This window comes from Salmo trutta, chromosome 14 (assembly GCF_901001165.1).
Source record: "Salmo trutta chromosome 14, fSalTru1.1, whole genome shotgun sequence".
Taxonomy (NCBI): Eukaryota; Metazoa; Chordata; class Actinopteri; order Salmoniformes; family Salmonidae; genus Salmo; species Salmo trutta.
The window spans coordinates 60,020,282-60,038,590 of record NC_042970.1 but is presented as its reverse complement, the minus strand read 5'-3'; the positions used below and the strand labels follow the sequence as shown (position 1 = coordinate 60,038,590).

General features: G+C 42.6%; 1 protein-coding gene across 5 annotated transcripts; it reads left to right on the top strand.

Moving 5' to 3' along the window:
- The first annotated feature begins 377 nt into the window (after positions 1 to 377).
- Positions 378 to 16,624, top strand: LOC115208500 (uncharacterized). Of its 5 annotated transcripts, none has more exons than XM_029776610.1 (16): positions 378 to 549; positions 898 to 990; positions 1,790 to 2,103; positions 2,816 to 2,920; positions 3,080 to 3,198; positions 6,926 to 7,205; positions 8,270 to 8,347; positions 11,924 to 12,007; positions 12,767 to 12,990; positions 13,075 to 13,139; positions 13,238 to 13,452; positions 13,612 to 13,868; positions 14,362 to 14,496; positions 14,597 to 14,744; positions 14,965 to 14,991; positions 15,233 to 16,624. In XM_029776610.1, coding segments are annotated over exons 2-16 (2,361 nt in total). In that variant the 5' UTR covers positions 378 to 549; positions 898 to 988; the 3' UTR covers positions 15,541 to 16,624. The 5 variants fall into 5 exon arrangements, with proteins under 5 accessions (XP_029632470.1, XP_029632469.1, XP_029632471.1 ...); XM_029776609.1 differs by having other exon boundaries at positions 886 to 990; XM_029776611.1 differs by lacking the exon at positions 8,270 to 8,347 and having other exon boundaries at positions 886 to 990.
- The last annotated feature ends 1,685 nt before the right edge of the window (positions 16,625 to 18,309 follow it).

Sequence of the window (18,309 nt, the reverse complement as noted above, 5' to 3'; positions counted from 1 at the left end):
AATTCTCTAAATTAACATTCAGTTCTTTGGCCACAGCTCTGGTGGACATTCCTGTAATCAGCATGCCAATTGCACACTCTGTGACAAAACTGCACATTTTAGACTGGCATTTTATTGTCCCCAGCAGAAGGTGCACCTGTATAATGATCATGCTGTTTAATCATCTTCTTGATATGCCACACCTGTCAGGTGGATGGATTATCGTGGCAAAGGATAAATGCTCACTAACAGGGATCTAACAAATTTTTGCACAACATTTGAGAGAAATGAGGTTTTTGTGCATGTGGAACATTTCTGGGATATTTTATTTCAGCATGAAACATGGGACCAACACTACATGTTGCATTTATATTTTGGTACAGTGTAGTTTGAACACAAGAGGGCAGCACGCCGTATATAGCACGCTACCAAATAACCCACATACAGTCTGCATAGAACTAGGGATGACTCACTGCTGAAAACGAAAGTCAATTCAAAATCTGTAAAACTCTTCTTTCATATTTTCCTGTGCTGCCGGCACTTTTTGTGTTTGAAATGGATCCATCCATGGTAAGACATTGTTTATAGGGAAATGTAGTATTCTCTCATTTCACAAATATTAGGTAAATGTCCCTGTAAAAGTTTGTTTACAGAAAAGTAGGCTATGTTATATTTTCATATTCCATTGACATCAACAATGAAGTGGGAGATAGACTTGATTAAGAAATATAATTTATTTAATGGATGAAACAATGCAACTACATGTGATTATGTTGCTGATAGGCCTACATATAATGTCTGGGTTAAAATCTACATTGTAGATAGTAAACCTTTCTTATTTTAATCACATAACATTAAGAGACCAAACATAGCAACTTACTTCCTACTTGATTTCATCTCATAAAGTTGTTGGTATAGCCAAAGCAGTTACCGGGCTGCTGCTTCCGGGAGCCAGGCAGAGGCAGAGATTGAAGAGTCACCCGATAAACTCCCCCGCGACACCGCTAGAATGTGAGTGGAGATTAATGAGCCTGAAAAAACAACTCTACCATACCTCTTTTACTGCATAATTTTCATTAATTGAGTGAAATTCATGTGTAACATTGAAGTAAATACAGCATGTGGTGGTGGAACGGAAACAGTGACCACAACAACTTTTTCTGAATAAGAGTTCAGGTGTAATCTATGTTCAGAATTAACGGGTTATATGTATGTGTGTATTTGCTACAATATATTTCTGTTCGTTTTTGAGTGGCATGTGTTCCGAAATAGACAATAATGTACTGTGCTGCATTTCAGCATCGTTCTGTCCTTCAGGAAAAATACTGAAATTAAAACAACTCTTATTTTATATTATCCAACTTGTTTGATCATTTGAAATCCATTGACAACAAAACAAGGAAATGATCAAATAGTTATACCTGATGTTTTTGTTGCACTTCATAGTGTTTATCTGCCATTTCTATGGCATCATTTTACTGTTAAAAGTTGGGTTCTGCATGGATTCTATTATAAATATTGAACAAAAATAGTATATGACACATGCACATAAGACTGCAATGTATTCTGCTTGAACAACATCATCCAAAAGAGATGTGCTAATATTCTCCCATTGGCCGGTTTATCAAAAGGTATAGTCCACCTCTTTTCAGAAGCAATTCTCAATCAGAATGAGCAAATTTAATTCAGAACAGGTTTCTTTATTTAGATTGAGGTGTTAAAACAAGAGTGCTTTATTAAGAATGAACTCTTATTTATTTTATTAGATGTTTTTAGACATGGTCATTGTGTGCCTGTTTCTTGTGTCCAGGTTGACAATACTTTATAAGCCGTCTGTGTTGAGGGCTGAGGAGCTGAAAGAGAGAAGCTATTTGGGTCTTCCAAGTCAGCTGCTGCCCACTCTGGAGGAGCTAAGCACAGAGGAGTTGAGGAGATTTCAATTTTACCTGACTGGTGGCCAGCTGCCTGGCTTGTCTCCTGTCCCAGAGAGCCAACTGGAGAGGGCTGACTGGCGGAAGACCCCTCAGAAATACAGCCCTGAGAATGCTGTGAAGATCACAGTGGGCATCCTGAGAAGGATGAACCGGAATGATCTCATTGAAAAGTTAGAGCGAGATCACAGAGGTAACACAGCAAAACTAAATATCTATATTAACATTGCCAAAGTAAGTGAACTAGATAATAAACAAAAGTGAGATAAACAATACAAATGAACAGTAAAGATTACACTCATAAGTTCCCAAAGAATAAAGACATTTCAAATGTCATATTATGTCTATATACAGTGTAGTAACGATGTGCAAATATATAAAGTACAAAGGGGAAAATAAATAAACAGAAATATGGGTTGTATTTACAATGGTGTTTGTTCTTCACTGGTTGCCCTTTTCTTGTGGCAACAGGTCACAAATCTTGCTGCTGGAATGGCACACTGTGGTATTTCACCCAGTAGATATGGGAGTTGATCAAAATTGGGTTTGTTTTCTAATTCTTTGGGGATCTGTGTAATCTAAGGGAAATATGTGTCTCTAATATGGTCATACATTTGGCAGGAGGTTAGGAAGTGCAGCTCAGTTTCCACCTACTTTTCTGGGCAGTGTGCATATAGCCTGTCTTCTCTTGAGAGCCAGGTCTGCCTACAGTGTGTCCTTTCTCAATAGCAAGGGTATGCTCACTGAGTTTGTACATAGTCAAAGCTTTCCTTAAGTTTGGGTCAGTCACAGTGGTCAGGCATTCTGTCACTGTGTACTCTCTGTTTAGGGCTAAATAGCATTCTAGTTTGCTCTGTTTTTTTGTTAATTCTTTCTAATGTGTCCCTCTCTCTCTCTATTATAAGAGAGCACCCATGCTTCTGCCTCTACACTGCCTCACTCTGCTTCCTCTGTTGGGCAGTCCAGCATCTTGACAGGTCCCAGTCAGGGAGCAGAAGGGACTTTGGAGTGTGAGTGGACATTGAATATATAGCCTGATATCAACCACTCCATCATAGCTAATGTACTGCATTATTTTTTAAATGAATCGTAAACAACAAGTGAACACAGCATGTGGTGGTGGTGGTGGTGGTGTAGGGGAACAGTGTGTGACTGTTTTCTGTGTCCAGGGGGAACCTGTCTGATGAGAGGGTTGGATCGCTTAGAAGGGGAGGGGGCGGCGAGGAAGAGGAGGAGAAGGTACAAACCGAAGATTCTGACTGGCAGACTGAAGAAGAGAAAGCAAGAGGTAAGACTAGTGTCCATTTCTAAGGGTTTGTCATTGTGAGCAAAGACTAAAACAATCTTTTTTGTGTTCATGGACCATTCCCTATGAACGGTGTCACCATTTGGTGCTTACCTATGGATTTAAACCACACTTTCCATACATATTTGCCCATGGAAGAAGTGGTCAGAAAGGGACTTTTTGGACCTGAATGCCAAAACCTTCAGCCTTTCCGGGAAACTTAAGGAGAGAGATGCTGCTTATAAACACGGTAAGGTGTCTGGTTAAACAGTACAAATATGACCTACGCAGATCGATCAAGATGGCGAGACAAAAGTGGAGGGACAAAGTGGAGGATCAATTCAGCGGGTAGGATATTAGGCGTATGTGGCAGGGGCTTCTAACGATCACGGATTACAAAAATAAATCCAGTCACGTCGTGGACACCAACGCCGCCCTACTGGATGAGCTAAACACCGTTTTCTCACACTTCGAGCAAAACAACTCTGAGCTGCCGAGGAGAGCCCCTGTGGACAACGAGGGCTATTTGTTTACGGTCTCCATGGAGTGGCATATGTAAGTCATTCAAACGTGTTAACTCTCGCAAGGCTGCCAGCCCAGATGACATCCCTAGCCGCTCCCTCAGAGCATGTGCAGGCCAGCTAGCTGTTGTGTTTTTGGAGATTTTCAATCTCTCTCTAGCTCAGGCCATTATCCCCACCTACTTCAAGATGTCCACTATCATCTCAGTGCCCAAGAAAAGGAACTGAATGACTACCAACCTGTAGCACTCACTTCCGGCGTTATAATAACTGCTTCGAGAGGCTAGTCAAAGACTATATCACCTTCTCCCTCCCTGACACGTTCAACCCTCTCCAATTCGCCTACCGCCCGACAGATCCACGGACGACGCAATCACCATTGCTCTGCACACTGCCCTCACCCACCTGGATAGGAGGAATGCATATGTGAGGATGCTGTTCATTGACTACAGCTCGGCCTTCAATACCATAGTGCCCTCTAAGCTCCCCATAAAGCTCACAGCCCTGGGACTGAACTCCATATGCAACTGGGCCCTGGATTTTCTGGTGGAAATCTTACCTTTAACTAATAACGAGGAGAGGCAAAGTTAACAATCAATCAATCAAGGTATTACTTTTATTATAAACGTATTATAATAAGGAGGCTGGTCGCCCCACCCACACAGGTGAAGTGGAGTGAGAGCCTCTCATTCAAAGAATGCAGGAGCATTTATATAGTCGAGCTACCCCATGCAAGCATCTGCAAAACACGTGACCCTATGCATGTGTATGTGTGTGTGTGAGGGGAGACAACTGGGTGAAAAGATTGCCTCAGTCTGTCGCAACTGAGTGAGGACAATAGGGGCCAGAACGACAGGAAGTCACTACAGACATACTTCCTCTAACAGTAGCTCAACGGTTCTCCCAAGTTGGGCAAGCAAGCGCCTTTGACTGTCGGCCCAGATGATGTATGGTTGTACTGGTCACACACACACACACACACACACACACACACACACACACACACACACACACACACACACACACACACACACACACACACACGAAACATGAATATTTTGCCCAGAAACAGGCTCCAAACATAACAACAGCTCTATCACAGATGTGCAGAATATAACACTTTTCTCTGTCTCCAGTTAAGCTAAGAGGAACCAGTTAGTTTCTGTCAGTCTTGGCTGAGTGGCCAGACATCATGGGGTCATTCTACACACACAGAACAGTTAGAACAGACCTCTATTCATGTGCACACACGCAATCTTATATGAGTTAGTTTCTTTATCAATCTCAAGCCCAATGCCTAGGCTTAAAGAAGGATATTTAAGTACACAAGCATTAGTAAGGTTTAACTTCAAAATGCCCTCACAACTTCCTGACAGGCCGCCCCCAACTGGTGAAGGTGGGCAACATTATCTCCTCCACACTGGTCCTCGATGCGTGGGCCCCACAAGGTTCTGTCCTCAGTCCCGTCCTGTACTCCCTGTGTACCCATGAATGTGTGGCCTCGCACAGTTCCAACTCCATCACCAAGTTCGCTGACGACACGACAGTAGTAGGCCTGATTACCAACAACGATGGGACGGCCTACAGGGAGGAGGTAGGTCCTCTGACGGTGTGGTGCCAGGTAAACAACCTGTCACTCAATGTCAGAAAAACTAAGGAGCTGATTGTGGACTTCAGGAGGAACCAGGTTGGGCAAGCCCCCATCCATGACCGCCGTGGAGACGGTCAAAAATGGCGTACAACATCTCTGAGGAGCTGGAATAGTCAAACCACACAGACAGCATGGTGAAGAACGCACGACAGCAACTGTTTAACCTCAGGAGGCTGAAGAAATTTGGCCTGTCCTCGAGGACCCTCACAGTGTTTTACAGCAGCACCATCAAGATCATACTGTTGGACTGCATCACAGCCTGCTAAGGCAATTCCACCGCCGCTGACCGCAAGGCACTACAGAGGGTGGTACACTCAGCCGAATCTACCGTTGAGTGCACACACAACACCAGGTGTCACAGGAAGGCCAAGAAAATCATCAAGGACCTCAGCCACCCGAGCCATGGCCTGTTCTCCCCGCTTCCATCACTCAGACACGAGAGTACACTCTTCCCCATAGGGGAACCCTTTTTGGTGCTGGGTGGAACTGTTTTTATAGAGGGTTCTGCCTAGAAGGGTACTACCAATAAGGGTACTACCAATAACCATTTTAGAATCTAATGGTTCTTCCTAGAACCCTCTATGAAGGGTTCCACCGAGAACCGTTTTATCTTTGGAGAGTTCTTCCTAGAACCATCTATGAACGGTTTCACCAGCCTTATTAGCCTTTAAAATGTGATTATTTATGACAATGGAACAACCATCTCAGTAACAGGTGCAATAAGTCCAACTACTGACAGATTTAATTAATTTTAAAAAATGTATGATATTTATCTTTGTGTAGCATAAAATTAATCAAACAATCAATGTACACGCAAAACCACAGATATTAAAATAAAACATTCTGAAAATCACCCTGCAATAGAGCATGCTGTAAAATATAATATATGGTTCTATGTAGAACCCTTCTTGCCATTCCAATAAGCCCTTCTTACTTTCCAAAGAATCCTTCTTGAATACCAAAGAATCATCAAATAACCCTTTCTTCCAAAAACAGTTCTTAGGATGTTAAAGGTTCTAGATAGAAACCTTTGCCTTACAAAGAACCCTTGTCTTCCAAAAGGGGTTCTTTAGATCAAAGCGCCTCTTATCCTCTGCAAAGAACCCTTTTGGTACCCTTTCTTTCTAAGAGTGTACAGGAGCATCATGGTTAAAACTAACAGACTGGCCAAAAGCTTCTACCCCCAGACCACCTGCCCCCCCCCCCCCCCCCCCCCCCCCCCCGTCATTTTGGTATAATTGAAGTTTAAGGTTAAAATATGTACATATTTACAACAATAAAACATTTTTACAAGAAATTATAAGATAGTTTGACAACCCTGTTTGTAAGCTTTTAAATGATATCAGCCACAACCGTTTATCTTTTCCAGTGATGAAGACATGTCTCATGATGCGGTATGCAAAATAGGCACCTTTATCTCCTGAATGTTTTGGCATTTAGGTCCAAAAAGTTTCACTTTCTGAGCACTTCTACGATGTATGGAAGGTTTCTTTCAAATCAAAAGGGGTGCTGTCAAAAGTGATTGAATTCAAATGGATTTATGTTGTTTTCCCTATAGGGACCCACAATGCTGTCTGTCCCAAATCTTCTACTGGAAACTCTAGAGACGCTGAGCACAGTCAAGCTGAAGAGATTTCAGTGGCATCTGACTGAGGATGTTTTGGACAAACTTCCTCCCATTCCAGAGAGCCAGCTGAAGAACTCTAACTGGCAGGACACAGTGGGTCAGATCATGCAGATCTATGGCCCTGAGAAAGCTGTGGAGATCACTGTGGTGGTCCTGAGGTTGCTGTACCGGAATGATCTTGCTGAAGTCTTAGAGAGATCTCATAGAGGAGGTAACACAGCACGACTGACATATCTATCCATTACAAATGCACGTCCTTGTTTGATAGCCAGTTACTCTCCGAATCTCAGCTGAGACTGAAGGAGAAGGTATATGTGGCATCAGGAAAACAGCTTATGTGGCATCAGTAGTAGTCATATACTGTACATTAATTATAGTCCCAAAATGGACTAAAAAAGTGTTAAAACAATAACTTTGGACATAAAGCTAGTACTTTCTAAAACAAGAGCGTCTGATATGAGGGGTACTTGTTACATATCTCTGCTTTCCTTGGTACATTTGAAGGTTGGGTTTTGATTTCAAGTAATACCCACTAACACAGGGTGTTCACTCGTAAATGATCTCTCGGGGCACTCCGAGTGCACACGGATGCTCCGGTTGAAGAGTGATCTCACAATAGCAGTCAAGCGCTGAAGCTAACTGGCTAAAGTTGGCTAGCTTGATAGCTACTTCCAGACACAAATGAGAGAACACCTCACTCTGAATATTTTTACTCACCCTAGCAGAGCTGGTTATAGTATCTTTATGTTATCTTGATGGGTTAATGACTAACTGTTTTACTGGCCGACAACACATAAGAAACACCCACATCAAAGCACGCGTTCAAGACACAAAGTTTGTCTTTTCAGTGGCATTGCTTAATGAGGAGGAAAACGGAGGTGAAAGCAGCCAGTACAGTTCCTATTTAAAGTAAAGGTTCACACATTTTGAATGTTTTTGTGCATCTGATTAATTTTCAATCGATTCCTTGGGAAATGTCATGTTTTCATGTGTATCTGAGCTATTGCCGTTCAAGCAGGCAGAAATTCAACCGGTGTGATGTAGCACTGTGATAAATCCACTCTCACTACACTGGAAGTTAATACGAATACGACTTTTAGATCACGAAAACACCCATCATACATGTCAGATTATAATACTGGCCGATGTCATAATGTGGGAGGTTGTCTTCTCTCGAATGAGCCATTGATCATATTTTTGTAATATTTCTACCTCAAAAAATGTGTAATTTAATAGAGGGTCTAACACATTTCTCCTATTTGTCTGCCTCTTCAGCCCAGGGTGCATTGGATGGTAAAGTTGCGAATGACAGACTCGACTCTTTGAGGCACACCGATCTGCAGGTTGAACATGGTGAGATTGTAGACTCCTAAATTGATAGTGCAGTTTGTTTAGGCGATTTATGCTAACTAGCTACTTCACATGCTAATATTGACTTTGGTATTATGGTGTGTTGCTACATTAACTAGCGAGCTACCTAGCTAACTAGCTAGCCAGCCCATAGAGAGAGCATTGCATTGTGGGTTTTGTAGTCGACTTGAGCTGCAGCAGATTTCCACAACAATTTTAAATGTTGTTACCAGCCTTATTATAACGAAAAAATGAAACATTTGTTCACAAAAAATATTGTTCTCACATATTAGTGTTATGTATGGTTTGAGTGGTTTTGGGTGGATTTTTCCTTTAAGGTTAAAGTATATCAAAGTTTAATTGTGCCCAGGATACAGCATGTGTAAACTTTAAAGTGAAATGCTTACTTGCGATCTCTCCTCAACAGTGCAGTGCAAATATCAACATCAAAATAATCAAAAGTAAACTATGAAGTCAGATTGCAAAGTCTAAAATATGAACAAATTAGTAATAAGTATTGTGGGAAATACACTCACTGGACAGTTATTAAGTACACTCATCTAGTACCGGGTCAGACCCCTTTTGCCTCAAGAACAGCCTGAAAATCGGCATCATTCGTTGCTCAATTGGTGTTGGGGAAAACAGTACACCATCATCACCATCCAAATCCTGACTCTGCCATCAGCATGACACAACAGGAACCGGGATTAGTCGAACCAGGCAATGTTTTTCCACTCCTCAATTGCCCAGTGTTGGTGATCTTGTGTTGAGCTGATGGGAGTGAAACCCGGTGTGGTTGTCTGCTGCAATAGCCCATCAGTGATAAGGATCGACGAGTTGTGCGTAGGGCTGTTGCGGTGACCCTATTACCGGCGGTCATGAGTCATGAGTCACGACTGCAGTAAAATTCAACGCAACCTTTGAGTCATGCAGGGGCGGAAATCCCAGGGGGGATGGGGGGGACACGACCCCCCCATTGTGGGAAAAATATGATCTGTCCCCCCCAATATATCACTGTAAACATAACTATGTAATTTAAGTAATAGTAATAATACGCAATGAAAGCAATTGTGCTGATTATAGACACTTAATAGCGCGTTAAGTTTCAAAAGATTGCGACCCCCCCACCCTTTGCCTCACAATGGTTTGATCCACTGCCAGTTCCTTAGTTGGCAAGGTAACAGAGGGTTCGTATCTACTGTCTGAAAGGCACTCAATGCACGTAACTGACGTGAGGTTAATCCAGTCAATCGCGCCAGGGTTCACACACACTAGCTGAATTTGCAGAGCTAGCGCGCAAATATTAAAAATTAAGCTAGCTAGTACCTATTCCATTTATGTGGCGTCGTCAAAGATGGAATCTTTGCTATCGTCAATTTATTCCAAGATCAGCATGCATGTAAGGTAGTGCTTCAAAGTCCCTGTGATAAGGTTAGCGATAAACTGAACAGAACTACACTCTCTTCTACCATTGTCTTAAATATACTGCTCAAAAAAATAAAGGGAACACTTAAACAACACATCCTAGATCTGAATGAAATAAATAATCTTATTAAATACTTTTTTCTTTACATAGTTGAATGTGCTGACAACAAAATCACACAAAAATAATCAATGGAAATCCAATTTATCAACCCATGGAGGTCTGGATTTGGAGTCACACTCAAAATTAAAGTGGAAAACCACACTACAGGCTGATCCAACTTTGATGTAATGTCCTTAAAACAAGTCAAAATGAGGCTCAGTAGTGTGTGTGGCCTCCACGTGCCTGTATGACCTCCCTACAACGCCTGGGCATGCTCCTGATGAGGTGGCGAATGGTTTCCTGAGGAATCTCCTCCCAGACCTGGACTAAAGCATCCGCCAACTCCTGGACAGTCTGTGGTGCAACGTGGCGTTTTTGGATGGAGCGAGACATGATGTCCCAGATGTGCTCAATTGGATTCAGGTCTGGGGAACGGGCGGGCCAGTCCATAGCATCAATGCCTTCCTCTTGCAGGAACTGCTGACACACTCCAGCCACATGAGTTCTAGCATTGTCTTGCATTAGGAGGAACCCAGGGCCAACCGCACCAGCATATGGTCTCACAAGGGGTCTGAGGATCTCATCTCGGTACCTAATGGCAGTCAGGCTACCTCTGGCGAGCACATGGAGGGCTGTGCGGCCCCCCAAAGAAATGCCACCCCACACCATGACTGACCCACCGCCAAACCGGTCATGCTGGAGGATGTTGCAGGCAGCAGAACGTTTTCCGGACTCACGTCTGTCACGTGCTCAGTGTGAACCTGCTTTCATCTGTGAAGAGCACAGGGCGCCAGTGGCGAATTTGCCAATCTTGGTGTTCTCTGGCAAATGCTAAACGTCCTGCACGGTGTTGGGCTGTAAGCACAACCCCCACCTGTGGACGTCGGGCCCTCATACCACCCTCATGGAGTCTGTTTCTGACCATTTGAGCAGACACATGCACATTTGTGGCCTGCTGGAGGTCATTTTGCAGGGCTCTGGCAGTGCTTCTCCTGCTCCTCCTTGCACAAAGGCGGAGGTAGCGGTCCTGCTGCTGGGTTGTTGCCCTCCTATGGCCTCCTCCACGTCTCCTGATGTACTGGCCTGTCTCCTGGTAGCGCCTCCATGCTCTGGACACTACGCTGACAAACACAGCAAACCTTCTTGCCACAGCTCGCATTGATGTGCCATCCTGGATGAGCTGCACTACCTGAGCCACTTGTGTGGGTTGTAGACTCCGTCTCATGCTACCACTAGAGTGAAGGCACCGCCAGCATTCAAAAGAGACCAAAACATCAGCCAGGAAGCATAGGAACTGAGAAGTGGTCTGTGGTCCCCACCTGCAGAACCACTCCTTTATTGGGGGTGTCTTGCTAATTGCCTATAATTTCCACCTGTTGTCTATTCCATTTGCACAACAGCATGTGAAATGTATTGTCAATCAGTGTTGCTTCCTAAGTGGACAGTTTGATTTCACAGAAGTGTGATTGACTTTGTGTTGTTTAAGTGTTCCCTTTATTTTTTTTGAGCAGTGTATATTTAATGGTCTCGTTGCAAAAGCTAAATTGTCGCAAGGGAACTTTTATTTATTTTATTTCACCTTTATTTAACCCGGGTAGCAAAGATTATAGCAAACACCACTGAAACGGAATTGGTGCTCGCTAGCTTTGCAAATTCAGCTATTGTTGGAAGCCAGCCAATATGAAACAAACGATTAAAATTACAAAAGGTTGCAGCATATGTTGTGTAAATGGTGAACTCATACAGCTGTCAACTCTTGTCACTGCAATCCGTTTCACATTTGCTAGCTACCTTTTTAGATCGAAGCCCATATAGAATGATAGAACATAAGATGATAGAAGCCCATCTCCTACTGTAAATAACCTACACACTGTGTGTGTGTAGCCAGCCAGGTAGAAAAATGGCAGAAAAAAGACAGACATCAGAGTATTTTTCAGTACACCAAAACGCAAAGTAAGAACCCTAGTAGCCTAATATCTCAAAAACTAGTTGATAAAATGTTCATAACAAAGAAGTGAAATGCTAATGGAATTGTTTCACAATGATGTCATTAGGCAGAGCAGACAACAGATGGCACACAGACAGCAGAGTTGGGGACAGATATGCAGGGACAGACTGGCAGAGACAGGGAGTCTCAGGTAAGTTTGTTGAGTCTTTGTTTGGCAACATTATGAAAGGTTCTCAATTTTTTTTACTTGTAAAATAGGAACATAATTGGAAAATGCCATGGATACCCCCACTCTCAACTTAAACTGGTGACTGAACTAAGATTTGTTAAAGGCAATGGTATTGCTGTTGTGATTAGTTGTGTAGTTTTGGGTACCGGTAGTTAGGAGTACGGCAAACAACTTATTTCTTTGGTTCCTCAATATACATTTACCATATTACAACGTAGGCTATGTGTTACAGCACTACTTTTGGTGTCCCCCTCATGAATTGCTCTTGAGAAAATTTCATGTAATTGTCCCCTCCAAAGTTGATATCAGATTTTCGCCCTTTGAGTCATGGTAATCTCCTTTCATGTACTCTGGACATGTGTTAGTAGTACCCAACTTGCTAATGATCATCAGGTCGCTAATGGCCTGGTACTCAGGGCTCTATTGTTCCTCTAACCGCTCTGACATCAATACAAATGCAATGGAAAATCACATCAAACACTTATCATCAAAACCTTATCATGCTTTTAAAACTCGCCTCAATGTGATGATCAATTTGAAGAAAGAAGTTCAACAGTAGGTTGAACCTGAGTGTAAAACATGGTTGTTGTGGATGTTGTTTCAAACCTTTTGTTCCGAGACCTGATGGTCCGATACTGTCTGGCAGATGGTAACATAGAGAACAGTCTCATTGAGTTGACAAAGATTTCTTTGTGACTGACACACACTCTCTCTTTCTAGTGCCTGCCTGCTCATACCGGGGCTCCGGAGAAAAACACCCATCTTTAAAAAAAAGTGAGACGACATGGTATGTCTCACCGGGCATTATTACACCTGCCAGATCAACCGTATCTTGCTCTTGCTCTGAGAGTGACCTTGAGGAGGAACACGTCCAACTTGTTGGCAGTTCTTCTAGTGCCTTGGATAGAGAAGCATCGGATCGCACAGCTGTTGACTCTCTCTCTGTAAGAGCCTCACCTGAAAGAAAGACCATTGTTAGATCTTTTCAACAAACTATTGGTTCAATAACTATTGTTTTTACATTTTAGAAGCCTGTGACTCCCTATCAATTTGAACCTAAAACCTGTGATCATGAGAACAAGGGAACATACTGGTAATGTTGTTTATTAACTTGATGTTGCCTTTTTTATTGATACAATTCAGGGAAAGCACAAAATTAGCATTCTTAATTTGTGTTGTTCTGCCCTACAGGTTCCAGTGCCCCCATGCAGGTCTGTTCCAGTGCAGTATAACAGGACTAGTATTTGAGATGGAGGGGGAGGGAGAGGTGCTCTATTGGACAGTCCCCTGGAACAGGAGGCTTCTAGCCCAGAGAGGCAAGAGGCCTGCAGGGCCCCTGTTTAAGTTTACATGTCTCCAAGGGTCTGTCGGTCAGCTACACCTCCCACACTGTGAGCTCTATGATCGTGAGTGATGATTTGATAAAAGTCCTAATACTTTACGACTGATTTGATTCTGAAGGAGCATATGCTTTTCATTTACCTATCATCTGCATCAACATTGTTTTGAATTGCCATAAAAATCTCAGCACGTCATGACATTCTATAAATATATTTCTTTCCTAGAGGGTGGATGTGACTTCCTGTCTGTAGCCCATGTGACTGATGACAAAAAAGTGGAATTTATCGATAACCTTGAGCTAACAGACACACATGTCATAATACATGTCACTGGATTCTCTAAGTATGGCATCGTCAGTGAAGAAGGCAGGCCCATCTCCCCTATCGATACCCTTGTCTTGTTATTCTACCAACTCCCAGATGTTGACAAGTGGTCCATCCTGAAGGTTTTGTTGCTTCCCAGTAATGTTGTACTCAAGGAGGTAGGCATATCAGAAAACCCTATACCTTTGCTGGAATTCAATTAAATACACACTGTGAATAATGCAGAACATTATCACTGTGTCACAAAAAGGCAGACATGCTTTGAGTAATGTATCTACCTGGTATAGCCAGAAGAGGACTGGCCACCCCTCAGAGCTTGGTTCCTCTCAAGGTTTCTTCCTAGGTTACTGCCTTCTAGGGAGTTTTTCCGAGCCACTGTACTTCTGCCTCTGAATTTCTTGCTCTTAGTTTTTTGGTGGGTAACTGCTGATGTAAAAAGGGCTTTATAAAAGACATTTGTCGATTGACTTAGATAAGGTTTACCATACAAAACCAAGCATTACAAACACATAATGAATATAAGTGAAGTGTTTACAAGGGGCACAAATGTGTTATTATGGGTTTAATGTGTGAGATACATCCTCAGTGTATTTCTTCTTGACTCAATTGAAGCACAATTTTATCTGTCCATTCCATATCTGTCTTCTCAAGGTTCGGGAGGAAAGGAGAAGCAGCAATGGGGATAGAGAAATCTACCTTGAAACAACTTCTCACTGCCAACTCACCCCGAAGCAAGAATACACCCTCTCCACCGATCTTACAGATGACCATCGAATAAAACCAACGGTGATATCTGAGACGAGCTAGAAAATGTTGCTTGCCAATTATTTTATTATCTTGTGTATTCAAATGACAATTTGATTGACTAAACAAACTTATTTTACAGAAAGCATCATTTGTTGATTTCCAGTCCTATGAAAACTACATTCCAACATTTCAGTTGTTCATGCAATCGATTGTTAAAGAAGCAAATATTTTTCTGAACGAAAATGGCAGTGATACATTTGTATGGGATGGACTTGTCTGGCTTCCAGGTAACTGAAAGTGAAAGGTCAAAGTGCGCAATCCACATGTGCAAGAAGTACTAGAACTATTGGTCATTTTGCTGTTGTCATTTATTTTGATCAATATGTTTTATTTATTTGTAAAACAATGTTGTTATTTATGATAGTGTATTTATATGATCATGATGACTTATTGTAATAGATGCAGTCTTTCATCAGATAGCAACAAAAATGTGTTTCTCATCCACAGCCTCACTAACAGAATTCACCTCTACAGGTAACTTTACTCATCTCAACTTCTACTTAGCCTCATCACGAATGGCAATCTCACAATTTAAACAATAATTATGGAAAAATCTAAATTAAATAAATCCAATTAAAATCGATTTAAAATGCACCATTGTAGCTATCCTAATGGTCCTGAGTTGTCAAAATAGTTATTATTACTTTTAGCGATTTTTAAAAATGTATTTTGGATGTCAAGTCTCAATTTTAAATACGTATTTTTAATTTCCCAGTTTTGGCCCTTCCACCTGTAACTCCTATCCCCCCTGGTCGAGCCTTCATTACAAAACACAGAATGGCGCTAGAGACTCGTCTGGGAGTCTTGCGACCCATACTCCTGCATCTCCAGCAACCGGACCGGGGGGTTCTGATTGACGAGGAGAGGGAGGAGGTGCTCAGCAAAACCCCAAAGACCCTGCAGAACCAAGCTCTACTGGACATGGTGATCAGAAAGGGGGCCCGCGCCCAGGAACACTTCTACCAAGCCCTGAGAGAAGCAGACCGCTGCCTGGTTGAAGACCTGGAAGAGCAGACAGCCTGAGAGGTGGCGATAGACACAAGAAGATCAGAGTGTATTTATAGCTCAGGGACTCAGATGTTCTTAGTGGTGTGACAGAATTGTTCATATCTCTTTAGTGTATAGATTTATAGAACATTATTTTTCATGTTTTTATTTTCCTACATAAACACATTTTTCTGATGCATTTCTACAGTTGATCTCAGGTTGAAGACACTCATGAATTTCGGGGTACAGGGGACTCTAACCTAACGTTGCAGGCGTAAAAGAAACCTACAGGGACTCTGATCGACAGTATTGCGATGGATAAATCTTTTTTATATTTAAAAATGTCTGTAAATGCTGTAGTGTATACATACAAAGGAATTTGTATTGCATTTGATACATTTTCATGTAAGTTTGTGGAGTCTGATTCCTCTCAAGCTTTTGTGGCGTACCCCAGGTTAGCCACCAGGGAGAGCCGCGTTGAGGCCTGGTGATAGACGGAGTCTACATCACACAGTGATGGCTCCCTCTGCTGGATGTGTCAGGTCTCGACGGGGTCTCCGGCCAGGACTAATTGGGGCTGATTATGCTTTGTGAGTAATCAAGGGGCTGATTGCTCACCAGCTGGACGAGTCCCATTAAAGCTGCCAGAAGGGCAGCACATGGGAGTGGGGACTGGGGAAGAGAGGTTATTTAAGTGATAAGGCCCGAGGGGGTGTGGTTATTGGCCAATATACCACGGCTAAGGGCTGTTCTTAAGCACGGCGCAACACGGAGGGCCTGGACACAGCCCTTAGCCGTGGTATATTGGCCATATATCACAAACCCCCGAGGTGCCTTATTGCTATTATAAACTGTTCACCAACGGAATTAGGGAAGTAAAAATAAGTGTTTTGTCATACCCATTGTATATGGTCTGATATACCACGGTTGTCAGCCAATCAGCATTCAAGGTTCAAACCACCCAGTTTATAATCCTGTATAGTCGTGCTCAGTACCAGAGATAATGGAGGGAGCTTGGTTTTGTTCCCACAGGATACTGCCCAGAAGACCGTATCCTGGAGGAGACCTATTCTTTTTTCTTTGTTTATTATTTAAATTAACACCATTGAATCCGAGCTAATACAATTTTGTCCGTGTCTGATCTGTGTAAATGTCTTGACCAAATCTCCTGGTCTGCCACGCTTTCTTCCTACCAAGGTGACCCGTTTCAGGAAACTAGGCATATGACGCAAGTCACGACTTCACAGGAGAGCCATTTGAAAATGTAAAGAAAATTTGAACCAAATGCTTTTTTTTTGGCAGAAATGCCTCCTGGAACATGTGAGCTTTCATGTGCCTTAATAACAAACGTGTATGCCATCTGTAAATACGAATACAATTGTTATATTAGCCTTGTTGGTTGAGCCACAGAAAAAGTAAACAATCTTCTCACTAGCCATAATTGGCTGAAGTAATGAGCGGGCTGGACATACTAAGAGAGGAGTTCACATTGGTCTGCCATATAGAAGGCTTCTGTCTATTTGAGCTGATCAGTCTCCGTTGGTAATCCAGTTGAACATGGCTTTTTAAAAAATGTATTGTGTAGTGGAGCTGCATAAGTGTTGCTCTCCACTTTCTGAAGGATTGAGTTTTGAAATCGGTGGAATTAGAGTATGGTAGTTTAAAAGATGGCAAAAACACCTGTCTCCGGATTACATCTTCAAACTAAGGGTAACCGTGGCATGGCAACCATGGCATAGCATCCGTGACAGGGAGACACGATCATCATGCATGATGATGGTAAGAAAGTCTAGCTAGCTACATTTTCAGATATTACACATTTCTAATTTTGAAAGTGGTTTAATTTCAAGCTAAAGTGTATTGTTTAACAGAAGAAAAAAAATGTAACTCTAAAACGACTGTGTCCCACCCACTGGTCATCTAGACATGAGTCCCTTGCCGCCCTGAGATACAGATATGTGGATGTAATGAAGGCCCTCACCAAGATTGTGCTTTTAAGTGACAAGAAGGAGGAGAGGGATGATGCAGCAGCACTGAAAAAGAAAATAGAAACATTTTGTTAGATTTTTTTGTAGTTCTGCAGACTAAGGTTATAGAAAATGTGAACGTCGTCTCCAAAATGCTACAGGCCAAAGACGCAGACCTGCACAGGGCAGTCAGCCTACTCAAGGACATGAGAGGTCCTGTCCGGATTCTGACAGAATTTTGAGAAGGCCAAAGTCACTGCAAAGACCCTTGCCGACAAATGGGGAGCGCATTTGAAGACACTCGGAGAAGGAAGGCGAGGTGTCATTTTGATGAACTATGCGAGGACGAGCGACTGTCTGATGGGGAGAGTAGTTTTAGAGTCAACGTCTTTAATGCAAACCTTGACATCGTTATCCACCAGCTGTCAAACAGACTTAAATATCTGCGGGCAACATCGAGTCTGTTTGACTCCATCCATCCCACCACCCTGACCAACGCAGATGATGATGCACTCTGCGAGACTGCCAGCCGGCTGGCTGAACATTACAGCAACGATATATCAGCAAGCTTCCCTGACCAGTTACTCTTTTTCAGGGCCTGTTTTAAGAAGGAAATAGCAAAGCACATTACAGTGAGAGACCTGGCCAAGATGCTCATTGTGGATTACAATTCAGTCAGTGCTACATTTGGGGAAGTAGTTACAGCGATGCACCTTTTTATGACTGCCTGTAACTGTAGCCAGTGACGAGCGCTCCTTTTCCAAACTGAAAATAATTAAATCCTACCTGAGGAGCAGCATGGGACAGGAGAGACTGGGTGGGTTGGCCATTCTGTCCA